This window comes from Lepidothrix coronata, unplaced genomic scaffold (assembly GCF_001604755.1).
Source record: "Lepidothrix coronata isolate B3197 unplaced genomic scaffold, Lepidothrix_coronata-1.0 Scaffold10, whole genome shotgun sequence".
NCBI lineage: Eukaryota > Metazoa > Chordata > Aves > Passeriformes > Pipridae > Lepidothrix > Lepidothrix coronata.
The window spans coordinates 9,420,734-9,447,991 of record NW_016690190.1 but is presented as its reverse complement, the minus strand read 5'-3'; the positions used below and the strand labels follow the sequence as shown (position 1 = coordinate 9,447,991).

General features: G+C 40.2%; 1 protein-coding gene across 15 annotated transcripts in view; it reads left to right on the top strand.

Moving 5' to 3' along the window:
- Positions 1-27,258, top strand: part of SOX5 (SRY-box 5) — a 641,654-nt gene that overhangs the window by 588,372 nt on the left and 26,024 nt on the right. For 13 of the 15 annotated variants that reach the window (XM_017804823.1, XM_017804827.1, XM_017804821.1 and 10 more), the window contains 2 exons: positions 15,627-15,804; positions 20,430-20,602. In XM_017804823.1, coding sequence (XP_017660312.1) covers positions 15,627-15,804; positions 20,430-20,602 — 351 coding nt within the window. The remainder of the gene's footprint in view (positions 1-15,626; positions 15,805-20,429; positions 20,603-27,258) is intronic. The other 2 variants (XM_017804820.1, XM_017804819.1) reach the window with 1 other exon arrangement.

The following is a 27,258-nucleotide window of genomic DNA, read 5'->3' as shown; positions in this document are numbered from 1 at the left end:
AAGATAGCTGTTGAGCTGATGTTGCCAGTTGGCCACTAAGTCCTAAAAATAGCAGTAAAAGGGCTTTAGGAGAGCGTGCAATCTGGAGCTGCATAAAGAAATGGAGAAAAATTCAATTTTTTCTGGTTGCAGTGGTTTTTGCTGATCCTCCTTGTGTTTGGGTGGGTTTGTTCCGTGGGGAAGGTTGAAAAATGTTTAGAAGGCAGTCTTTATGCTGAGAAAAGGGGACCAACTATGGGAGAAATATGCAAAGTTCAGCTTGGGACATTCGTTTCCTCACTGGGGGCTGTTGAGTATCGCAGCACTGATAAAATGAAGGACCAGTATTAGCTCTTAAGTTAAATATAGGTAAAAACCAGCCAGTTATGCCAATATCAGATTAATTTCTACTTTCCTTCAGAATATAAAATTTCTACAAAGTAAAGGTCATCGTTTATTCCAGAGATTTATTTTTTAGACTCTGAGATGGTAAGAGTCTCTGAAACAAGGGATGTTTTCATTCCAGGAGTACAGGCTTGTGCAAGTAATAGAACTGTAGCAATGTCTATTTCATGGATTGGGAGACAGCTTGAAATGGAGCAGAGAACTCTTATTCTGCCAGATCCTTCTAGAAGGGAGCCAGGTCCTTCACTTCGGGAATCAAACCTTGCCTTTTGCAGCTTCAGGTTAAGTGTTTGGGCATTTTGTGTTATTAATTGTGGGCATGTGTTAGTAATCAAAAGAAAAGTGCATGGGCTGCATTGGCCCTGTCTAGTGGACAGCAGTGTGGCCATGTTTTGCCAAATGTAGAACTTCTTTTTCACGTGGAAAGTGAATTTCTGAGGTGGTTGAATCAAATTCTAATGTGATCAGTCTAGCAGCTTCCAAAGACTGCTTGCTTTGTCTGCAGGAGGGTGGTTTGCATCCACGTTACATGCTAGATTTGAAATTAGCTCCTCTTGACACGTTCTGGCAGAAAGGAATTCAAACTAAGCAGCAAATAAATATATTTTGCAGTAAGTATTCCTGTACCCACAGCTCAGTGATAATCATGTAACAAGGGAGCTCCAAAAATATTTTAATCTGAAACATTTTAATCTCTAATCCCTGGTAACTGTGGATAGCAGAAGAGAAGCAACATTCAGCAGCAGAATGGAAAAATCTGTTTCATTTTCAAATTCAGCAAGGCAGTTTCTTATAGGTTAGTATTAACTTCAGAGTTATACGGAATGCTTGGCAAATATTCCACTCAGGTTTCTCAGAACGACACGTTTGTTGTACAGAACGCAGTTCTAATTATTTAGCGTAAAATGAGCTGGTGCAGAAGAGGGATTCACAGACATTATGTGGAAAGCATCTTCAGAGGACACATACTTTTCCAAGCACTGTGGCTACATCTTATGATTTTATAATGGATAGCTTCCTTAAAGCCCCAGATCCTGGAGTCATGTGGATATGTGAGAATCTCATTTGAACAAAAAAGCTTCAGGTTGTCATGGCTGAAACTTACAGATTGGTATAAGTGTATCTCAGAGGCTTAGAAAGCAGCTAAGAAAATTAATCTATGAGTTACTATTTTAATCAAGTGGGATTAATTTTCAGTCTCAAATCATGGAAGATTTCATGTTGGCAATTCTGCTAAGGCATAAATACTTCTCAGCAGAATTAGACTTTTTGCTGTAGAATCTCCCAGTGAAAGTGCTGCTGTAGTATCCAGAGAGAACGTTCGAGAGCATCCAAAGGACAATCAGAGGCAGACAAGCTGACGCAACAAACCATTTTGGATTTTGATGTAATTTGACAGGATTTAATACATGAAACCAGTTTAAAGTTTCAGTCTTGATCGTGTACCTTTGTCCATTAATGCTGCCAGACTATGAATTCAAATGTGTACTTTCAGTGCTAATGAATGAGTTTAGTTTCTGTTTGTTTCATTTCGGTTGCTGCGTTTTTCCCAGCTGCTTTTAAAGTAAAGATAAGCTATTGCCGTGACTGGTATCCCTGGGAAAAAAGAAAAATTAAGAAAAAAGTCTTTGATAAAAGATTGTTCAGTATCTTGACACACACAGAGAGCGTGGAGGGGAAGACCTTGTCTCTAATGGGAACGCTGCAGAGAAGGTTTTTCAGTTTCTAATCGTGATGTTACGGAGGGAATGTAACTTCGAGTATTTCATAACTTATTAGCGTTCCTTCAACTTTTTTGAGCGGATGTGCCAGCACCTGCTAGGGGATTCAGAATGAGGGGGGCATTTCCAAGATGTGTATGTGTGCGTGGAGATGAAGCACATGGGTTTGTATGGCTTTCAGCTGACATGCCAGGCAGTGACATGTCACGTCATGAATCAGCCACATCGTGTTACGTGATTCCAGGCTAACAGAACACAACAGGAGCTGCAGAGTGACAAACACAACCCAACATGACATGTCCATGGGAAAATTGGCACAAAAAGCTTCCTAAAGTTGAGTTTCAGGGGTACATTTATTCGTCTCCGAAATGCTCCGGAGAAAACTGTGAAGCAGTGTGCTGGAAAAGGGAGTAATATAGTGACAGAATTAGTGAAGAAGCTCTAAATCAGTGTACAATTAGGAAGAAAACTATGCATGTAGCAATTCTGGAAAGTGTTTTTGTTGTGTGGGTTCTTGTGAATTTCTTTCTTTCCAAAGGTAGCTCTCTCAGGGAGAGCAGTCATTCCAGGTCACTGATTATTTTTATCTTTAGCCATGCTAAAAGCTGTATAGGCTTCAGGTTACAGCTGTAAGTTAATATATTTTGAATTTAGCCATTGGTTGCCTTGTTAAATCTTGAGCCCTTCTAGTTTAAACTCTTGGGTTTTTTCTGCTTTGCTTACAGGTCAGGATGAGCCCTTTTTGTGCCTATTTCCAATATTCTTAGTCTTCTCTGAAATTATGTTTTCTCCCTTTCTGGGTACTCTTATTCTAGTTTCAGATGTCCACTGAAAATAGAGTCTGCAATTAGAACTCTGAGATGAATCTCTCTTTGCTTATTATTCATCATAATTGTGTGGATAGCCTGTGCTTTCAAGGTTTTCTATAAAAGACACAGGCCAAGTTTGGGGTCAGGAAAATTCAGCACATACATTTGGCTAAGAAATGCTTGTGAAGTAGCATTTTGTTCATGATATCAGAAGTTTAAATGGTGTCATATGACAGTTTGTCCACAACCTTTCATGTCCAGATTCACAGCCTTCGAGACATCAGTTTCTCTGCACAAAATGAGTCTTCCCAGTGAACTGCAGCTCTTGGGCAAAAGGATGTGGTGGTGTAATACCTGGGAGACTCACTACTGTGCCAGTCTGCATTTCACTGGGGCTTGTGGGTGAGAAAAACAACAGTTACATTATTTTGGCCGGCCTAAGCAGGAAAATAGCACAGCTATTCAGAGGACTGCAGAGCGGAACAAAGTAGACAGAGACTTCATCTTCTGCTTTCCTTTTAAAATGAGCAAGATGCTCCAGGATCATCAGAAGTGGTAAAGACTAGTTTCAGAGTGAAGTCTCACAGTATTTGGACTCTGGCTGGAAATGTAGAGTTCCTCTCTTTTGGAGATCCTCTGGTATCTGTTAAAATGTGGGTAAGCACTGGAGTCTTCTCCTGAGGGGAGAGTGTTGGAGCGTTCCTCTCCCCTACCCCACTGTCCCTCTACACAGAATATGTGGGATGTTTGAGGACTTCATCAAACCTGATGGAGATTGGTTGGTGCATTCAGAATGTCCATATTGTCAGAATGTCCATTGCCAAACATATACACAGACCACGTGTGCACACTCGCCCGCTTGCACACACATGAATTTTAAGGCTAAAAAGAATCTCACATTTGGACAACTCTCAGCAGTTTTACCAGCATGGCATCTTAAATTTCAGATGGATGCAGTATGCCTTGCTACTGCTTGTCCTGGGCTGTTGTTCTTCACCCCCAAATGATTACAGTTCGGTGCTGGGTAGAAGGATTCCCATGATAGTATCATTTGGGACTCACTTTGTAAATAGCTTTGGGCTCAAACAGAGCAAAATAATGCTATATAAATACATGTTATTACTAATGAAGAGATAAAATTATCTTATGCTTACCAAGTATCGTAGTGTCTTGTCTTGATGATAATTAACTGGTGACATACACTTTGAGTCAGTGCTCTAGGATTTGTGCCCAGAATAAGTCACAAAAACATAGCTGCTTTAGTATGAGAGAAAAGGATGAAGGGGGCTTTTTGTTTTTTCCTCCCCTTTTTTTTTTTTTTCTTCTGGATAAGATATAAAAACTGCCCAGAGCTGGCCCTGTTCAGAAATAGCGAATCAGCCTCTTCAAATATTTTTTTTTTTAAGATGTCAACTTTCCTCTCATATACTTCTGAGAAGACAAAGAATGTCTTAACGTTTGTATTGAAGTCATCATTAAAATAAAAGAAGATCTGTAGACATCAGCTATAAATCATCAAGAAATAGCTTGTGGGTAACCTTTGACACAGTTGAACCTACTTGAAATGAGCTAGGGCTGGATTCATCGCCTTCAGTGAAGCCAGTAGGTGGACTAAAGGTCTCCTCTCTGTCTGTCTCCCTCTCCCTTTCCATCTCACAGTGTTGGCTTCTGGGAGGTGAATGTGTTCTGGCTGAGTGATGGAAATGCATTTGGATGTGTTCTTAAATAGACATTTGTTTTATGTCTGAAAAGAATAGGTCGGTCTTAACAGTGTGATACTGGGGCTATTTGAAAGGTAATTTTTAAGGCAGTTGTCTCCCTCAGCTTTACAAGAACTATTTTAACCAATTGTTTAGGCTTGAGGAACAGCATGGAGTATCTGTTGTGTGTGGATGCATGTATGTTCTACAGAATTAACAGGGAAATGGTAGATAAAAATCTGCCTAATTTTACATAATAGATTTTTGGCATTCTTGTGATCTGACTTCAAATTCCTGCTGAGCTTCTACAGTATAACAAAAATACTAGTTTTGCAGTTGTTAATTGTAATTTCTAAGATGCAAGGTTTTAAAAGGAACTGAAAGTGTTCAGCATCTCATGGGGACAAACTATGAGTCTTACTAATGAATCCAGCAATTAGTGGTTCATTGTGCCTGCCAGCAATTTGGCCCCAATACCAGTCCTGATGGTGATTTCATTTTTGCTGGTGTGAATCAGGAATAGGAACTGAAGTCTGTTCACCAGGGGAGGCTGAATACTCCTTCAACACTGTTCTGCTTGTAATCTGTGTTCAGTGCAGACAGCAGCAAATAATAAAAAAAAAAAAAGAAAGAAACTACAAAATATTTCAATTTTATTATGATTATTATGATTGATTAATATGTTGATTAGGATAATTATATAGTATCAATAGTACTTACTAAACTTATAGGGTTGTAAATGGTGGTGTCCCCATGCAGTTACATAAACATATATATGAGGTATGCCCAGCTTGCATAGAATGAACTCTTTACAAAGATGAAAGGATGTATTTTCTCCAATTTTGTGAGTAGAGAATTGCGGCAAACGACGGGACCCTTTGCTTTCTGTAGCTGTTTGCACTTGTGCCAAACACTAAAATTTTTAGTTGGTAATATAACTTTGCAAAGATACCGGTGACAGTGTACAGCAGATTAGATAATGAGTGACTCATTCAAGTTCACAGGGAAAGTTTTTTGGAAAGTCGGGAACTGAACCCAAGTCTCTTTGGCATGACCCAAAAATCAGCAATTAAAAAAAGGCATGACTGTGGCATAGGAAAAGGAACGACCATTCTCAACAGGTGTACTCTGAAGTAGTTAACTCCATGTATGTGATTATGGATGGGGTATAAATATTAAACAAATTCTTCTTCTGTGAGTGTGGTACTTAATGAAGGAGTATGTGTTTGCTTTGAACGTTCCCTGCAGTACATTAAACTCCCTTCAGTTTCTGGAACTGATGATTAGATTTCGTCTTGCTGCTAAAAGGAGGTTAAATGAAAAAAATACCCAGCAAGGCAGAGTTGTAAAATCATTTTGATTTTAGTGATCTGGGATGTTGTTAACAGCACACAAGCCTTGAAGAGGGATGAGTTTTGTGTTGATAGGTTTCCTTTGAAAAGCTATTAGTTGGAAAAAACAAATTGTCAAGCAGGTCATATCTACAGTTACAAACATATTTTGACATTTTTCTTACAGTTGTATGTATCTATAAATAAATACAGTGTATATTATCTTTGCACTGCATATTCCTAGTGCTGTATATGTTGCTGCAGTGTAAAATCTACCTAGGCTACACAGAGGTAACCAGAGTCAGAGAAAGCACAGGTGTGTTTTGAAAAGGAATTTCTTAGTCCACTGCCAGTTGTCCAAGCTGTTTGAAATCTCTTTCTTGCAAGCTCTTTTGACTTTTTTTCTTCTTAAGTTTTCAACAGCTGGGTTTTGGTTATTTTTTTGTTTTGTTTTGTATTTTTTCCCCTTGAATCTTAAGCAACTGTGCAGCATCTTTGCTTCTCCTGCCTGACCACAGCAGGAGGAGGGGTCTGTTGCTAATTTGTTTTGATACGGTTCGCTTTGGTCTGTATTCTTTTTGAAATTAATTCCTTTTGCAGGTGTGGGGTTAGAGGTGGTGGTGTGCTCCCAGCGAAGGTGTCATCCACCACAGAGAGGAGGTGGGAGGCTTTGATCAGTGTGGCTTCTGTTTTCTTGTTGTTCATTTAAAATGTACCAGTTTGTAATGCTGTTTGGCTTTGCAGGTCCTTGTTTTATTTCCTTCCAAGTCCTTCCCTGTCCTTTCAGGTTTTGTTGTTTTCATTGCTGTTCATTCTGCGTAACATTTACTGGGGATTATTCGTTGGAAGGCAGTGACTCGAGGTTCAATTTAGGCAGCAAACAAAATCCAGTCTAATGTCCATTTCCATTTTTTTAAACAGCCTTATTATGGGTGAGAGAGGGCATTTTTAAGGACACTACTCCATAAGTTTATTGGGTTTTACTGGGACAGAATTACGTTGAAAGGATTAAAACCAAAAATCTAACCAATACCCAAGCTACAAGTCATCGTGCTCTGGGCCACAGACCACTCCAGTTTCTGCCCAGCACAAGTTCAGAATTACCTAACAACAGCTCAGACCGTCTGACCACTATCTTTTTCTTGCAACTTCTTTTGAAGCAGCTGGACTTTTCAGGAGGTTCAGTACAGTATCAAAGAAACCCTCAAACACTGGTCTGAGTAAGAGTGGCAGTTGCTCTGCTCTTCCTTATGACTCAACTGTTTACTCACTGTGTGAGATTAGGCAAATCATTTAGCCACTTTGTGCCTTATCCTTCCCATTTGTAAAATAAGGCAAAAGCTGTCAGAGTCATTATGAGCTTTAATTAATTAATATTCCTACGGTATGCTGGAGAAGTGATTTTTCCCTCTTGCACCTTATTGCTTGCTATGTATTTCAGTGGGGGCAGTTTGGAAGAAGCATTCTTTGTAGGAAGAATCCTCTCCCTTCCTGTCCTCTCACGATTTTGTGATCCTCTCTAATGATTTTTACCGCATGTAAAGAGATTTGCATGGTTAGAAGTATGAAAAATCAGTTGTTGTCTTCCCCTGAAGATTTGCAGTGTCTGCGTCAATCCCTGCTGACCTGTGCCTAAATCACTCTTCCTGCTTAGCCACTGACTTGAGCCGCCTTAGGGAAGCACTTCATTAATAGCATTATACCAAATAAATAGGTACAGCAGTGATGTGAGAAATACAGCTGAACAATAATTATTAGATGCAAAAAGCTAACAACAGCACCCAAGTTTGACATGATATACAGACTAGCAGAATTCCAAGTGGCTGGTCCCTCTGCACTGACTCATGTTTTATCTTTACTCAGCATGGGCCCTTCACTTTTCAGGCCAAACCTGCCAAGATTTGCTCAGAAGCAGCTTCACTGAAGCTGTCTTGTAAATGGGTCTACTGAGTTAAATTTTCACTCACTTAGAGATGCAGAATGAGAAGGAGCTTTTTCATTATGAGGTGCAAGCAAATGCTAAAACCTTTGTTCCTGCAGTTTTGTTTCATGCTGTACTGAAAATCCACATACTAGATTCTAAGGCGTGTGGTGAGCAACTCTCACTTCTTCACTGTTTCAGTCGAACAGAAGGGCCCAAGCAGCAGAATAATTGTGATAGCAGTAAGTCAGTTACTTCTGTATGGATGAAAATGAATGCTTGAAGTTTGGATCTGGGTTGGGATAAGCATCCATAAGTCATCAGGTCTCCCTAGAGGTTGATGTGACTGAGAACTCATGATCAAGCAAAAATAGCCTAGAAATCTCGTACCAACCACTTTGCTCAAACATATTGTGCTGTTTGTCTGTGGAGATTAATCAGGAGAGTTCACAAGGATAGTGGGCGTTTTGACAGTCCAAAGCCAGCCAGAAGCTGCAAGTATGGTTTGGAGGATGCATCTGTGAGGATTTGTGAAACTAAACGAATGAATTTTGGGTAAACACATACCCTTCTGCTCATTTTGCTAAGCTGCATGCCCTGGTGTATTCTGTTGGCCAAGCAGCCTGCCTGGTGCTCTACAAGACCCCAAAGGATGAGGTCCCAGTGCAACACTTGTGTTTCCTGAAGACTTTTAAAAAATAGTTGCTTTTAGGGTTCTGTGTGCAGAGGTCTGACCAGTTGCTACAAAACGAAGGCCTTTGCCCCAGGTCATCATCAGATGTAGCCTTTGAAGGGGAGTTACATAGCTCTCTCCCTAGACACTGCTTTTAGGCTGCCCTGCAGCTGAAACATCCCATACTCTTCCATGTCTGAGCTAGCTGGAGGACTAAAATGATCCTAGACTTGTTTGGCATTTTCTTCTCTATGAGTTCAGCATCTATATTCTGTGGCTTATAAAATAGAGAGGTATGATAGAGTAAGCGCTGCGCATCAGATAAAAAGGTTGTGGGGCAGAGGGGAAGGCACCCAGCTTCCAGGGCCTGCCATGTTTCTAAACAGGACCTTTTGCACGCTCCTCTTTTGTTCTTCTTATATCTGGTTGTGAATCCTGCGTACAGCTCAGGAAAACAACACTGGGTACAAAGGGAAAACCACCCAGCAGCTCTCTGCTTTTTGCTGTGACAACGTGTGGACCAGACAAAATCAAAAACTTGGGGTTTCCAGGGCAGCAAATTAGTCTTTGTAACTTGTAGACTTCTTTCCTGGCAACTAGGCTTCCTGTAAAGAAAAACGAGAGGGGAGGATGTTAGGGATCTTTCTGAGAGGACAGAGTTCCCAGAGAATATCCTCACTGAGATTCCCTAGTGTTGCAAAAGAGGACTGGGTAAAAGTCCTGTCTGTCCCAGGTATTACACAGCAGATTCAGTCCGTGAGTTCCTGCACTGCTTTTTCCTATGAACAGGAATGGAAACTGGGCAATAATACTCCCAGCGTATAAATCAGCATTTGGGAGTAATTTATTTGTTGAGTAGTCCCCTAAAAGAAGCAGACCAGAGAGCAAAAATAATATTTGTCACAAGGCAGCTCAGTTACCCCCTTTGTTTTGAGTCCCATGAGTAAGAGTATTTGGGCTATATCAGTAAAATCTGGAGGTATTAACTGTGGTTGGATAACATGCACTGAATCCAGGAAGTGTCTGCCTTCTGAGAACGACAAAAAGCAACACCACTAAAAAAAGCTGCTCTGGATGTAGAAAAAATCCAGACAGAGATGTTTCTGCAGCTATCACAGAAGGAAAAGTCTGCGCACTTTGAAGAATCAGAAAGAAAGAAGACAGTTCTTCCTAATACCTGCCCTCTGCCTTGTCCTTGGTACCTTTTCCTTTCTAACCAGTCTAGTCATACCTTCTGCTTTTGGTGATGAAACTCCTGGGCAAGAGTATTATAATTGACTTCCCTGAACCTGAAGAATAATTCTCTTGTGTTTATTATAATATCATAACCAAGATGCCTGTTTTTACATCTCACCTCTTTTTCTATGTAGTTAGAGAAATTTCCACCTTTGCAGGAAGGGACACATTATTCTTAATCAAAACTTGAGAATGTGGCAGGAGGAGGTACAGCTGCAGATGAGCATTATCTAATTCACCCATCCTGTCATGTGAACATCCCTGCTTAATTTAATACAATTATTTCATCAGTGAGGATAATATCAGCAGCATGATTCATTTATACAACATGTTTCACAACTGCCTTTACCTCTCGGCTTCTTATTATCACTACTGATAATTTCACCATGAGTAGCTTCAGAGGAAGGGGAGGGGATGTGAAGGAAGCTGCCAGTATCTTTGTGTGAGTGTGTGGACAACTGTAGTCTTGAGGGACACTGATGCCAAAGGATTTTCTTTGCATCTATGCTGTTGCACTTCGGTTTCTGATATACTTCAGTTAGACATTTCTGGATGAGCACAAGACTGAATGGATAAGCTACTGAGTGGCTGCATTGTTCAGTGGGCAACAATAGCATCATTGTCTTCTGCCCCAGACATGCCAGTAAGTGCTCCATATTTTGCATTTCTGTTGCAATGAAGATCTCCACGAAACAGAAACCAGGATGGGGGAATGAGGCTTTGTTTCTGGTGAGGTGGCAGAGGCATTCTTTTAGAAACCCCCCTCTCTGGCTTCTTATTTCTAACTCATTTGGCTGTAATTTGTACTGTCAAGGTCATTTAAATAGGCAGCAAGATGTGGTGAATCTGTTCCCAGAGGTCATGAAAAGCCTCTTTAGTAGAGCAGGCTGGGCTGTGCTTATGCCAGGTCATTTAAGCACATTTGTATTGCCAGTCAGATGATACACAGGGTAGTTCATGATTTTGTAATAAACCGTGCAACCTGGACCTTCAGTGTGTGCCACAGTGGGATACAGCACTCGGATTTAAATGACAGTACGATAATTCAGTTACTGTATTTTAATAGTCCACTAATCTTTAAAATATGTGTAAAGGAGTGAGATTATCAAATCCTAATGAATTGTCTGGGTTCTTCCCCATCCTTCCTCTTTTTTTTTTTTTTTTCATTCTCCGAGACTAGTTCATTCATCTGGACTATCTGTCATTTATTTAGCTCTTGGTGTTGAAATAGTGCCATTTTTAATAAATGGTTTAGAGAGTTTCTCAAAATCTGATTTTATTCCCTTTTTTTTCCATATCTATCTTCATAGAGATAAATTAACCTTTTATCTGAGGAGGAAGTAAACAGAGACAGCATGATTGAAAGATTAGAAAAGACACCATTTCAGCCAACTATTTCAAGAGTGACTGCGAGTCAGAATTCCTGGGTCTGTCTGAAGCTCTGCCGCTAAGTTACTGTAGGACTGTGGCCAAATCCTTTCCTTTTCCCTCTTTTTCATTTTTTCCTCCCATGTTAATAAGCACTTTGTGTTAACCTAGCATTTTACCTTTTCAAAGGACCATACAAACCTTATAAAAGCAGTGTGATGCACACTCAACTTGCCAGCAGTATTTCTGTTTACATGTTGCTTGTCAGGCACTTACATTTGGAGATTTCCTGTGTCTAATGCTTAAATATGACAGCTCAAAGTTATACTAATTCAGGATGAGTGAAGCTACAAAACACAGCTCTTGAATATTTTACTTACCCCCCCAAATTCTGGTGCAGGTGAAGGGTTACTCTTTCTTCCATCGCATACTTAGAGATCATCTGGGAAAAAAATCTAGAGCAAATCAAGGATTTAAAATTCCCCAAACTCAAGTTTTGGTTAATGACAGTCTTCCAGTCCTGGGAAGTTTGCTTCCCAGTCGTGGGAAGTAAACCAGCTCTTCCCAGAATAGTGACTGTTCTGACACTGCTGTGATACAGGGGATGGGAATCTCTTTACTAATGCTTTGCTCTTGCTATGGGTACTTCATTTTATTAACCCTCCTTCATGTGTTTTTGCTTATGCTTTACTCTCTACATTTATTTTGTGTGTGTGTGTGTTTTGTTTTGTTAGACAAATGTGCTGCTTTAAAAAAGACGTTTCCAAACCTTTAATCAAGATCATATTTTACTTTCATCACATGTGTTTATATTATTACAAGCCTTTTGGGTCTTAAAATCCTTTGGTCTAAGGATTAATCAGTTTGGCTGATATATGAATGAACGTTTGACTTTAACTCTTTAAAAAATACTGGCTTGGGAGAAAAAGCCCTTATCAACAGCACCTTAGAATAACTGCATGTCAAAAAAAGTCAGGGAACAATCAGTACTTTCTCTAATAAAAACTAAGTGCAGGGAGTAGTTCTAGATCCTGTGACCCACTGCATAAAAACAAATCTCCTGGCTGTTGAAAGATACCATCTACCTGAAGTGAAGATACTACCGGTATTTTTATTTCTTTTGTTTCTCCTATTTGCCCTAGCTGTCATGCTGCACTTACACACAGCCTTGATAGAACTGAAAGTGAAGCCTGCTAATCTGTAATGTGGCAAAATGTTAAATGGGAGGTTTTATAGTTAAAAATTAAAGGTAGACGAACACCTAATTCTTCTTGTGGTTATGCAGGCTCAGATCCATAATGAAGACAGTTCTTGATTTAAACTGCAAGAGCAGAGGATTTTGAATTTATGGCTGCAGGAAGGAAAAAGGATAAAATGTTTCACCAACTATAGGAGTGAACATCCTAACAGTCATCTTCACACTTAACACAATTGTATGTTATTACCTGTCTCCCAGGTGTTTTTTAGAGTCTTTTGGAATAAATCAGTGTCGTTCCACTGTGGTAAAGGAAATTACTTAAATTATTACCAACTCATGATGCAACGTAGGATTTCTAAACTGTCTGACTGAATTTTTAATGCGTTTGACTTCCAGCGAGGATTTGAGAATGCTCTTTGAAATAACAGAAGTAAAAATGTTATGAAGACCAAACACTGAAGTAATATCATTTTGGTAAATACATAAAATAGCTGAAAATTGTTTACTTATCCTCCTTTATGAGAACCAAGCTTCTGTGACCTCCGATTAATTTACCATTAGCCTGAACACACAATGAAAGTGAATGAAGGGGCAATTTGGAATGACATTTATCAGCTCTGGAACTGTCGACTTCTATTATTTCCACAAGGCCTTGTATTTCTTGGCTCCAGAGACGGCTGTGCTGACTTGAATGAAGAAGAGCATTCTTACTACCAAGAATAGTTACAGCACAGACAGCCTCATTGCTGGATGCCTACAATGGAAAAAACCACCTCCCCCGTTTCTAACTCACATTAAATGAGACCAAAACCACTCTTCTATAGTGGACTTGTACAAGACCTTGCCTTCACACCAGGATTAAAAAAAAAAAAAAAAGGGAACTAAGGAGGAGCAAGAGGAGGCAAGGAAATAAACTTTATATGGATAGCATAGCTGAGGGATTGAGACAAAAGGATGAGACTGAAAAAAACCTTTCAGCATGAGGATGCAGTTTGGAATCCAAGCTGCCTTTGCAGCGAGTGATACCCATTCCCATCCGTAACTGGCTGCTGCTCCCTATGGATTGGTGCTGCTCTTGGTCAGATTTCCAGTGGCCAGAGAGCACACTGCAGGTTTTACTACCATTTCTGACATTAACCAGCCCCTTTTCTTGAGACTTAAAACAGAGGTCGAGAATTGAATGTACATAGAAACTAAACCCTCTTGGATTGAACCGAAACAAGTCTGTGGGCAGGTTGGCTTTGCTTCTGATGCTGTCTTCCAGATAGATGACTTTGCTCTTCAGAGATCCTTGTCTGGCACAGGGTCACTGTGTTCGGTTGGTTCATTGGCTCATTTGTACTTAAAACTTTTATGAAACGCTCTCAGTACTGATTTCACAACATTAGAGTTCACTGCTTTGGGATTTTTTTGTTTTTTAATTGAAATTGGGTGAACAGCAGAGCAAGCCCCCCTTCCATTTGACCAGTAGGTTATTTTATTCTAATTTGACTTTATTTTTACCTGTTTAATACAATGGATTTGTATTTCTGTAAAGTAATGAATCCCTTCTTAAAATGTCAAATGCTGGTTGTGCTCGTAATATTTTAACCCTGCTGCTTAGGTCTCCTAAAAGATCAACAGATGTCTGCCTTCTAGGTGCCTAGTTCACTTCTGAGAATACAGAATATAGGCTCCTAATACAAATTTTATGCGTTAATTTTTTTCCCATTTATTTTATGCACGAGGGTGGCTTAGACACCACTTTAAGGATGACAGCTTTGTCCATTATGCCTCTGATATGTTTGTCTGCTATGACTGTTCCAAAACTATGTAGAAATAATCAAATATAACAAAGGTGCTTTGCTTAGAGCTTGCTTCTTTAAGCAATGGAAAAGTTATATTGACAGTGCTTTGCAGAATTGTCTTGTGTTTGTAGATGTACATCTACATCATACTTCCACAAGCGATAGGCAACTATAAAATTCCTTCTTTACTGCAGCACACCACCCTCTGTGGAAAAGAATCAGTGTTATATGATAATAGTCAGAGATACTTTCGTGATAACAGTAAAACACTCAAACATTATGAGCCTGATTCCAGTCAGCTTTGCATTGTTGTAAGTCAGGAATAATTCTATAAAACTAGATGTACTTACAGTTTAGAGAGATCAGAATCAGTTTCTTCAGTGCCTAGAGCTGAAACCCAGTTGTCTGATATAACATATTTTGTAGCTGAAGGATGATTTTCCTAAGTCACAGTGTCAGAGAAGAGCTAAGCTATTATGTGATGATTTGATCTAATACCATATTCATTAGTTCTGGCTATTTAAAAGTCAGCTAAAATAACTTCTAAAATACCCCCTCGTTGAAAAACCTTTTCTCCCTTCTCTGTTTTTTTTCCCCTCACTGTATTTTATGTTGGTCAAACAAAAAAACATGCCTTAGAATTTTAATGTGTTTTATAGCACTGTCTGTCACTCTGTGTAATCAAGCCAGGTTTAGGAATAATTCCAGTTACCCTGCAAAAAATGTCACCCAATTTTTCTATTTTCGCATAATAATAATAATTACTGAAATCTGGAAGTTCAGCTTTGCAGAAGAGGAAAACATCTATGGGTATATGCAGAATCTATGGGTATATCCAGGTTATTGTTTCAAATTTTGTGGAAAGAAAGGACAGGTTTCTTCTGCTTTCTCATTAAGGTGAAGGAGAAGTATTTATTTCCTATGATATTTTTGTGCTTGGAATTCTAAGCCTGGGAAGTGCAGGGGAAAGGACAAGTTAAAAAACAGCAAAAGAAAAAACCCCAAACCAACCAGCCCACCAAAACACACACAAAAAGGACCATCAAAATAACCCAACGGAAACCCCATTCACTTAAACACGTTTGCCCAGTTTGGATGGTGGTGGTTGAATTTTAAGTGAATATGCTCTTCAATTCTTATTTCGTTAAGGAATATAACATTTAAAATAAAATAGCAGAAATATAACTGGAAAACTGCTCTTAATTTTCATGATAGAAGCATATATCTTGTTGATGGGAGTAATTTCTTCCGAGACAACTCTCATCCAAAGTGCAAATGGACTATGTTCTCTGATCATGTCATGCTAATTTTCCAGTTTATCAGTCATTTCAGTTCCGAACTGGAGTGACAAGATGATATCACATTTGATCTTCATATATATCATACAACCTTTCAGGTTTAGAAGTTCATGTGAGCTGAAAACAGCTGTCGTTGCTTGGACGGTGTCGTGCCAACAGCAGTTTTGTAATAACATTCTTTTCTCTTCTGCTTGTCATAGGATGAAGTGGCCCAGCCTCTGAACCTTTCAGCCAAACCCAAGACATCTGATGGCAAGTCTCCCACATCACCCACCTCTCCTCATATGCCAACTCTGAGAATAAATAGTGGGGCCAGTTCGCTAAAGTCCTCTGTGCCAGCAACGTTAGCTAGTCCTTCGGCCAGAGCTAACACAATAGGTAAGCTCAGCCTTGTGTGTCCCTCCTTTAACGATTCATAGGTGTAAATGGGAAGTGGGCATTTATCAGTCAGTGGTCTAGGAGCTGTCATAGGTTGACCATTACACTACATTTGCTTGATGTCAGTGAAGAAACTCAGAGAGACTTACCTTTCAGGAGGGGTATCTGAGCTTTTACAGGCTCAGAAAACAAAGGCCTGTATTATTTCAGATACTGCTTTACCAATAAAAGTTAATAAATGCTGTTTGTTTGATGGCATGCATTAAAAACAGTGACTTGTCTAATGATGGGCATTACAGACCCGTGATATTATACTATGTCCTCTAAAAGCAATGGATAAACTTTCAAAAATATCCTTAAAAGTCACATCTTTCCGAAATTACAGGTTTAATCCTTAGTCTGCTCAAAAGCTGCGTGGAATATTATTTTACCTTGGTGTAATAAGCAAAACAATTACCATGTTCATTTAAAAAAATCTAAATTTGATGTTGTATCTTGCAAAAAGTCTTGACTGGCTGTTTTTAATATTGTTCCAGAAAACAGTGATGTTTCTTACTCCTGCCAAACTTACATCTTTGCCCAAAGACCATCTAAATAGTAACAATGTTAGTGGTGATTTTACAAATCTGATATGTTAAAGGGACTGCTCTTTGTGTATGTAAGAAAAATGTGTCCACCCCCCATTCTTCATCCTTGTAACTGAAATAATTTATTCCATGAAGTGATGGAGTATAACCTGAATTAGGATTTCAGTACATAAATCAGCCTCTGTTCTGGGAATTAAAGGAGGTAGATGTACCTTTTCTATGTTTCTTCTAAAGCATCTCCTGCTGGCCACTTTCAGGGACGGCACAAAAAAACCAAAAGAAGCCATAGGTCAAACTTATCAGAAGCTGTTTCTGTGATACAGCAGTGCTAATGCAGTAAACTTTATTTGGTATGGCACATTACGACTGTGGAAATATTTTTAAAATATGACATTACTAATTGTTAGCACCTCTTTTTTTATTAACCCTGCACTCTTTAACTGTGGTAGGTAGTAATGCATTTCATCTTTAATTTGCTTGACCCTGCTGCTCTCCATGCACAATGCATGGGGTTTCAATTTTTTCACATTAGATTTTTTGTCCTTAAGCAGAGCAAACATCACATTTAGATGGGGAGTTAAGCATCTGACCCACATCTCAGTGGCAAGACATCTCTTGTTCTCTCCTCTCCAATCTTCTTTCCCTACACACCTGATATTTTTCATAGGTTTGAGACCCCTGCAATTTACTTCTTTTAACAAGATGCAGATTTTGAAATGCTGTACCTGTAATGAGTGATAATGTAATTGGATAAAAGCTGTGAGGATGAACAGAGCTTTAAAGGTCACTCTTGTAAGAAGAATTAATGTGTTATACCATTAATAAACCATGGAAAACTGTGGAGCAAAAGATAACATACTTAAGTTATTGTTAATGACATAGAGTTCACTGCTGTATATCTCTCAGCTACAAATATAGAAAGTGACTTTTTGAGGTTGCTGTGCAGTATCCCTGTGCATGCTGTATATATAAGATAAGCTGTCTTTAACTGGTGCAGGAGCTGGACAGACATAATGTACTTCTAACAAAGGTTTATCCTTTAATGTAGGACTAGAAGAAGAAAAGGCTCTTGAAGACCCTACAGAGTCTTCTCCTTCTAACTGCTAGGTCAGATCCAACCAAAGTTAAACAAGTTGAACTCGCTACTGTAATGAAACCGTTTGATGATCTTGAAGTGAGCGTGAAATTTCAAGTCACCCTCCAGCAGGAGCTACATCACAAAAAAAAACTTGATAGCATTTTTAGCAAAGGTACTAAGGTCCCTAAAATGGTAGAGAAACTGAATCACTTTCTTATCTTGAGCGATAAGTCCCTCTACAAGAATTCGCTGGGAAACACTCGAGTCATTTGCCAGACAGTTGCCTTCACCATTTGAATGATTGGAGCTGTCAACACAAGGCACAAGTTGTCTGTCCTAGGTGTGCACAGCCCACCTTGCTGGGATGCAGTCGAGCCATCACTTTTCACCACCAGTAACTTCACATTAGAACTGTTCTCCGAAATGAATCCTTTCGGGCTCCTCAGCTCCCATGGCGTGGAGAAGTGCTCGGGTATTGTTCAGTTCTCTTTGAGGGACGTAAACTTGGAGCCTCAGTGATTAACAGCATAGCTGCACTCGGGCATACGGATACACAAGCCCTTTCCAGAGCTATCCTTATAGCATATAAATTGTGCTACAGACTGAGCAGTCACAAATGTCGTGGCTTCATGTATGACTTTAAATCCAAGCATTTCTTTTTGGGAACAGGCATATGTCCGTGTACTAAAAACAGAAACAACTTCTCTCTGCTCTTTGCCATTATCTGCAACATCTCTGCTAGTTTGGCAATCCTTGTAACTAAGTGCATTTTATGTAATGCAGTTCCCCTCTCTGTCAATAATTCACCACCTACCCTAAACAACAATAATTTACATTCAAGTCGCTTCTATATTAATCATTTCCCTGCACACCAGCATCTTGGCAGCTACTGAAAAACATAAGGAGTTCTTGCTTTTATTCACTGTCATGTGCCAAACTGTCTCAAAGATAGCAGTATTCAGGAAAAGCCAAATAGTCTGGAGAAGGGCATGAATTCCAGTTCCTAGGCAAATTCGGCTCTGTTGCACATTGAAAGTATTATACCTACTCTAATCAAGAGCACAACCAGCACTAATACTACTGTTTGTTTGCTTCCTTTTTAATTTATTCAGACTACATGCGAGGTTGATCAGTAACATATGCAAACTGGGGAAGAAACCAAGCAAGTTGATAAAATGGAGGTTTAAAAAAAAAAAAAAAGAAAAATCAGCTGGTAGCTCTGTGCTGGTGCAGGCTATATCCTTCCTTGTGCCGGGAAAGCTGGAATTACTGGAATTCCATTGGCTGGGAATTACTGAACTGGGTCATTTGATAAAAGCAATGTGAATCGAGTTATTTCATATAAAACTCTCAGGGTTCCTGGGGATTTAGCCAAAAGCTAACTGTTAGTACAATTAACAGCAGTCAAACCGCACAGAAACTTTTCTTTCTAGTTTTTGCACTCTGAGGAAAATGGGAATACCAGTCCCATTCTGTCTGCAGTCTAAAAAAACAATAAAACCCCAAACCAAACTAAAATCCTGACAGCAGCACAGCACTGAACTAATCTGACATCAGCTTCTTCCCCTGAAATGTTTTAAGCAGCAAGACAATGTCCTACGTTTTTTGGCAATCAGTGGATCAGATAGAAGAGTCTAGCAATACAACAAGGATGTGTAATCTGACATGATTAGACAAGGCTCTTTAGGAACAGAACATTCATAATTGAGACAAAGAAAGAGTATTAATAACACTTTCCTAACACGGCAGTTAGCCATTTTATATTTCCTTTCTTTAATCTTAGTGTTTTTCAACAAATCATGGGATTTAATAGCGTGTTTTGGCAGATTAGAGGATTTATGGCCCAGATGTTTTTTGTTCTAAAAATGGATTAGGGTGTAAAGTTTGCTGGAATCCATGGAACATGTTGAGGCAAGCCGGTCATTTTGTGTGTGATTAGTGCCTGCCTTCTGTCTCACAGTCCCTCCATCTGTCACAATTCACCAATGGATCTGGTTAGATTTAGCCTCATGTCACAAACAGAAGTCCCTTTTCTGGGCAATTTCATATTACAGATTCATTTTATGCCGTTTTTATGCCCTAGTTAAAAGACAGAAAGAAGTGTGTGCGTGCGCACACGTGTGGGGATGTGGAGAGGGGGAGGGAGATTGATAGATATTAGCCTCTCCTTCAATGTTTGAAAAATAGACTGGGGCTTGGAGTCTCCCATCAGTATTCTATCCTACAAATCACATGCAGATCATAATAAGTATAATCTACAGTACGCTAAAGGAAAAAAATGACAAAGTGTCACATTTAAAATTAAATAGTATTAGCTGTGCTGGTGATGCTTGTAACATTTTAAAAGGAAATAATTCAGTGACTACTAAGGCTAAGCCCTAGGCTGTGAATTTGCAGCAAAACAGTGGACATTTGACCTACTATTAGCAGCATGAATAGGAGTGGGAATGTAGGTCCGTGTAGCTGTGGTTTCTTATACATTTGTGAATGACAGGTGGTGGTGGGGAGCATTCGGTGGATGAGGTTTCTCTTTCCAGCCATTATGCATTTCATATCTATAGCAAACCACCGCCACCTGTGGTTTATTTTAATGTATTCACAAGTTTTAAGAAGGGGAAGAATGAAATGGTCTATTTTTAAGAGTTTGGGGTTGCTGGCATGATCAAAGCTTCCCCTAACTCTTATCCGGTTACATCCTGCTGCATACAAACCACAGGGCTAACCTCTGCAGTGTCAGGGAAATATTGAAACTAATGGGATCAAATAGCAGGAAGGATGATTTTGGCACCGAGGTTTCTCATTCTTTCTGTCCAGGTGGCTCTATCATAACAACAACAGAATTACAAAGCATGGAACGAGTTTCTGGGCCTTGCTTTTTAACTCTTTCCAATTAATAACGATAAACCGCGCGTTTCATCGATGAAAGCTAAAGTGTTTTCTTGTAACTTTCTTTTTTTAAGACATCCTTTCTTCTATCACGTCGTCAGGTTATTTAAATGACCACGATGCTGTTACCAAGGCGATCCAGGAGGCCCGACAGATGAAGGAGCAACTTCGGAGGGAGCAGCAGGTGCTGGATGGGAAGGTGGCCGTTGTGAACAGCCTGGGTCTCAACAACTGCAGGACAGAAAAGGTGAGTTTCTGAGACCCCCCTTTGCAAGGGGTCAGAGATTGCATTTGGCTCTCCCTACAGATACCTAGGTTCTTCCTCCCGTCCTTTCCTCCTTTTTCTTGCTCTGGTTTTCCTTCTCCATTTTTAAACAGAATAGTTCAAAAAGAAGTGAAAAGCAAAATGAAAACCACGACCAAAAGATGACATGAGAGAGAGACGTGGAGACCCCTGGGGGAGAGTGGGGAGGAGGCAGAGATAGTTAAAGCCCTCACAAGAACTTTGGAGGCCACTAATTCTCTGTTCCAGCCTGTCAGCGTGTATTAAGAGAAGGTGATCTTGGAAATCTCTGGGTCTAAGTGGAAATCTTGCATTATGGAAATGCTTACATGTGTTTGTGAGATGAGCTGGATTTGAAATATTCAAGCTTCTTTAGGAACGTAAGCTTTGCTGATACTCAGGCTCAGCTTCTGGGTATTTAGCCTTGTGAGGTTGTCATATATGATATTTTGTGACCACTGCAATGTAGCACTGTCATGTCACGTTAGATGACTTAACAAAATTGAAAAAGCAGAGAATTGACAACACAAACTGCACCAAACATTTTCAGTGAAACTTAGAGGCAGCAGAACGTATGGACCTTACCACCTTCTGCTTTTGGACTGGCCTGTGAAGCTGCATTATGACAAAATACCAACAAAGTGAATATTCTCCAGAAAAATTTGTATGCGCTGTAACTGTCCTGTATGTCAGTGAGGTTGTGATTTGCTGCTTTTCTCTGGAAATACCTGATGTCTTTCCGTGCGCTGCCCTGGCTTATGGAGGATAAATAGACCTGCCAGTCCTTGCTGCCACATTTATAGTGAACTGTCCTTATAATTCTGCCACCTAAGATATACATCCAAATGCTTGCGTGCATCTCAGCATCGTATGCTTAGCAGGACTCGTTCCTCAGTTCCTCTCTTCTGCTTCAGTATTTTCTGGGGTGATACATCCATCCTTGTGCAGTACCACAAGGATCTCCATTGTCACATTTGGTGTCAACTGCATTTTATTGAAACCACTTTGACTGGCTTTGCACTCTAAGGTCTTGTGCGATTCACTGAGGTAGGCAGAAAAATAGATGGAATAAAAATGATCAGCTATTTAGCAAAAACTTGAAATTCAGTCATCCTAGGAAGACTGTGAGTCAAACAATATTGTCCAGAATGAGCAGATTGGTAATTTGGATAGCTTTCCATTTTCCCTGTTTTTAGATGGAGTTTGATCAATAAGCTGTGAGGAGCCAAGAGCCTGGGTAATGAATGTTAAACGTACATGTGAGTCTCTCACCACTGTACTTTTTTCATCAGCCTGTCCTGAGTGTAAGTGATGTAGAAATGACTCCAATTTCATGCACTTTCTTAGGAGGAAAGGGAAGGAAAAAAGAGGTCAGGGTAATAGGTATCTTCTTAGAAGAATAAGAGTGCTAGTATGGGGAGAGGGAAAGAAAGAGAGGGATGGAGCATGTTTATGGCATTTCACATAGAAGAGTACCAGAAGGGAAAAGGGGAAAGCAGAGTGTCAGATATAAGAAGAAGTGATCACAAGCACAAAGGAATTTATATTCAAATATTTAAGCATTCTTGAAAGGATGCTCGGAGCAGAAATTCCTTTTCTCTGCTCCCCATGTAGAAATGACTTTAACACTCAGCCAGATGCTAATGCAAAGTGACTCAAGCTATTCCTCGCAAGCATAGCTAAATTGCCGTTATTTGTTAAGCGCATTGAATTCAGCTGTGGATACAGCAGTTGGTTGCATTCAGAAAGCATCTGTACCCTTTTTTTTTTTCCTTTTTCTTTTTTTTTTTCTGTTTTTTTTTGTTTGTTTTTTTTTAATCCTCCAAAGCAGAGACAACTCTACCTATCTCCCCCCTCTCCTCCCTTGTGCTGGCTGGGAATTGTCAAGTGACAACCGACCAAATCCTTTTGGACAGGAAGCCTTCATCCTGAGTTCTATATACTTGCAAAGCAGGCCTTGTGGTTGGATCAGGAAGCCCATTAAAAGCACTTTGATGGTATGGAAATTCATCTTCATGAAGCACCCAGGCCCCTAAGCAGCATGCTGTTTAGCTGTGGTTACAGATCAGTCATTCACATCGGAGGGCAGTAATTGTGCTGACGGCTTGTTCGGCAGTGGAAGCACATAAAATAATCCCAGGCCCTCCACCATGGCATTGCGAGTTAATCTTCTTTAATACAGATCAGCTGTTGTTCTAACACATGACTTTATGCTGGCTCTAGTGACTCTGCACAGCCTTTTGATTAAGTAACAGGAGTGGAACCATCTGCATTCACTTTATTCCGTTACTTTCCTATTCTTGGGATCCTCCTTAGCCTTCTGTTTTCACTTCTCACCCTCAACCCCAGTTGAAGTTTATTTTCCTCTCTAATTCATGCCTCCTGGTGGGCTCGTGGAGAGCAGAGACGAGTTCTTTTAGAAGGTAGTGGGAAGAAAAAATCGTTTGCTCAATTGAAAATTTTTCTAAAGCAACTGTATGCTTTGTGTGTTTTAATAAAATTAATGCCAAAACTTTATTGAGGCTCACTGATTTGGACTTGATGATCTCAGAGGTCTTTTCCAACCTAATTGATTCTGTGATTCCATGATTAATTTTATTCAATTTTCTTTAATTTTCTCTATTTTTAAAGTGAAGATGGGAAAGGACAGAGCCAAGTCTGAGCCCTGCTAGACTATAATGGCATTTAAGTTGCTGAGGTGACCACTTAAGCCACTAAGCACTTTTTAACTTGTAGGGTCTTCTGATCTGTGTCTTGCATTTGACCCCAGAGAGGAAGGACATAGTATGTAAAGTTTGGATACTTGTTCTCCTTCCTCTTTTATGCTCTAGGCTCTCCACTGACTAGCCAGCTCTGAAGTTCAGATCCAGACAAACACACCAACTTCTCTGAAGTTTGTGTCTGTTTGATATAGGACTTCTTTTGAATTAAATTTTATTCTGGTTTTCCTTGTTTTCAAAGGAAGAAAATGAGATAGTTGGGAAGGTGGTTACTGAGAAATAGAGCTGCAGTGTTAGCACTGAAGGTTTCCCTTTCAGGAGCTCAAGCTCCTGCCATGGGACTTAGAAGCAGCCCCCTGACCTTTTGGGACATCGTGTTTGCTTGCTGATCACTTCCTGACTGGGAGATTTTTGAGATGGGGGATGGAATTAAAAATTTTATCTGTGTGTTCGTGGGCACAATGTAGAAATTTACATTAAGCCTGTAGTTACATGCAGAAGAAAGACTCTCCTTCCTGTAGAGCGACCTCAGTCAACAAACCCATCTGGGACAATCCCAAAATTTTCTCCCTTCTTTGTGGAAGGGGCTAGTGTATTTCTGGATTTTTCTGAGACCTGTTGAGCTTTTTGTTGCATGCATGCTACTACAGCCTACCAGTGGAGGTGGGCTCTGTGCAGTTCTTAACATGTATGTGGTAGGGATTGGTAGGGATTTTTCTGCCAGGGGTAGCTGGGCAGGTTGGAGGCTGCAAATCACCTCTGTGAGTTTCTGTTAAAGCTCTTGAGGCTTTTCATTCACATGTACATGACCTGTTATCTTGCTTGTGTTCCCATATGGGTTGATCCCCATGGACAGCCAGACATGCCAGCTAAGGCAGTAGTCAGACAGGAATTTTGTGGAATTATAGAGAAACTGTATAAAAGGAGTCATAAATAAGAGAAGATTTTTTTAAATGGCTAAGATGATTTGGGTGAGTCACTTTATGGGCATCCAACTTGGACCATCTTGACAGATTTGATTTTCAGAGGATTACAGTAAAAACTATGAGCATCATGATGAACATGGATTTTACTAAAACCTATTTTAATTGCAAATGCAATAAAACATATTTTTACATTACTTTTCTTGGAAACATTTTGGTGTATAAATGAGACGTGTGTGTGTGTATATGTTTTTCTGGTTTCTTGGAAACCCGGGAGCATAGTTTTATTTGTAATTGTCATCTACAGTTAATTATAGCTTGATATGTACTATACATAAACAATGTTACCTATTATACATGTAGCTTAGAGTGCAGGTTGTCAGCTGGTATAAACAGCACAACAGGCAGCATCAGCAAGTGATCTCTGGCCTATCTGTTCAGCCCCAAAGCTGCCTGTTCCTCTGCAAAGGAGTTGTACACAAACACAAAGAGCCAGCATGTGTGTGCATGCATCCAAGCCTACAGTGCACTCCTTCAGGGATGCACAACACAAACATGCACTGCGCTAGCCAGTAATTCTCTGACTGCAGTCAGACTCTCAAGCACTCGTGTATGTGCCCTGGTAACTGCAAAAGAGGAAGGGGGCACACAAGGCAGGTACTTGAGCGTGTGTCAGTGTATAGGCTGGTACAAAAACAGGTCCTGGTTTCTGAATGCTGGTGCCTGCTGCTGAAGGTGCTGCCAGCTCAGGCAGCTGCGTAAGGACACAGCCACCCAAGGGTTTCAGATGTGCAGGGATGCAGTCGCCCTCTGAGCTGAGTACATCCCATTACCCACACCTCCTGTGCTAAGTGTTTCTTAACCTGTGATACAACTTCTCCCTGTTACAGCTTGGAGTGTGTCCTTTTAAAAGGCTCTGACATGTACTTGTCTGCTGGGCTGTAACTAAAGAGCTATTTGTAACAATATTTATTCCAGCATTGTAAGCAGGAGCCTATTTATTACTCATGCTTATGGAACACTGGGTTCAGGATGTCTTCCCTCCCATTCCCACTCACCCCTCCTCCCACCATCCTCCCCAATCCCACCCCCAACTCTCCCTCTTCCCCTTAAGAGAGTGCCAAACATGAAATGACAGTGACCAATGTTGACTTAATGTGGATGTTTAATAATGAAAAAAGTGTGTCAGTTCCAGCGTTAGTTACAAATGGCAGTAAGTATATCGGGTGGCAGCCCTGTAATAATTTTACATCCATCATTCCTTCCTGATGCCTCACTGGCTGCCTGATGGATGGGGATAGCAGAGTTAACTCTTAAGAAACTGCTGTGATCTGCTGAGCTGAAATGAATTCTGTCCCTGCTCTCCCCTTGGGGAGGAGTGGGATAATAAGAATCTCACACCCGCAGATCCTGCTGCCTTTGAGAAATAAAACACTGGAGCTCACTTTACTAAAGGCATAAGGAGTAGCTGGTTTAACACAGGGGATTTAAATTTCTCTTGCAGTAGAGAATTGTACTTCAATAACATTTTTTTTCTTCCCCCAGTGGTTAGATTTGAACTAGAAAGTCAAGAGAAAACTGAAGGAGAGAAGGGCAGGAAGGAAAAGAAAAGAGAAGGGTTGGTAAAACAGACTCTGACCCCGTGCTTGCTGCAGACACTGAGAGACTGTGGGTCAGACTGGAATAAGTGGTAATGATTGAAACTGGGACCTGGCACAAGCCAGGCTTCCCAAACAGGAGAGACCCCTTGGAAGTAAGTCCAGAGGCTCTGCACCGAATCACTTTGCAAGAATTGAAACCTGCCCATTTTCATAATCTCTGTAGTATTTTACTGGAAAAATACTTTTGCATTCTGAATGACTAGCAGAGACTGCGTTATCCACAGACATTACATACATGCACACTTATCCCTGCAAGTTCAGCAGACTGCTAATAGATATGTCCTGTAATTTGTAGCCCACTCTATTCCTCACTGACCTGTAAAACATTAGGAAAGATGATCAGTGTAATATTTTTGTTCTCTTCTTGCAGTGTGAGCAGAGATCCTTTTGCAATAATTATTATACAGTGTGGGGACCAGGAAGTCTCTTGCAGAGAATGGTCTTTTTGAGTCCCACAACACGAAAGTTAACATGTTATCCTAACAACTATCTATCCCCCTCTTATTACCCCTTTCCCTGTCCTCCTCTTAGTTTTGCTTTGCTGAGGTTCTTCACCAGCAGAAATCCTTGTGTGCAGGTTGCAGTTCTCTTTGTTAATGCTATCAACATGGAGCAGACAGCTTTCAAAACAAGAAGGCAAGCAGGTATTATGTCACCACCCATCCGTCACTGGGGATGTCAGCCTTTCAGTAAGCCCAATCAGCAGCATCAACAGGATCACTGATGGTCCAGGAGTCCTGTTCAACAAGACTACTGTACCCATTGTCATCTCTCCTGAAACTTTTCTCCAGTTTAATACAAAGCACAGGTCAAGCTTGCACACTACAAAGATCAAAATTGGGTTTACCCAGCACTAATCATTAAACATTTTGATTTACTTCAGCTGGGAGTTTATCTGTCTATCCCCGACCTTCCCCCATTTTTTTGCCATTTGCCTTGTGGAGCTTGTGTATATTTATATTTACAGCCTCTGCATTTAATGGCCACATGCCTTGTTTTCACAGATGGCCAGTGGAAGAATTCCCCTCCCCCTTTTTCTTTTAGTAAAGCCTGCCTTTGGTTTTGCTACTTTTGTCACAGTGCCACTACTCTCAGTTAGCAAGTGCCTACGCACGGGAGGGGGAGATTCTGCAATGAACAATTTTTTTATTCCCCCAAGGATTTTAGCTCTTTATTTTAAAACACTTTTTTTTTCCCTCCTGATTGACCATCATTTAGTAAATGCCCAGATACATTTTTCAAAAAAAAAGATTAAGTTTGTATATTTATGTGTGTCTTTATTGCATTGCTATGGCAGGGCTGCATGGGCAGGGTTA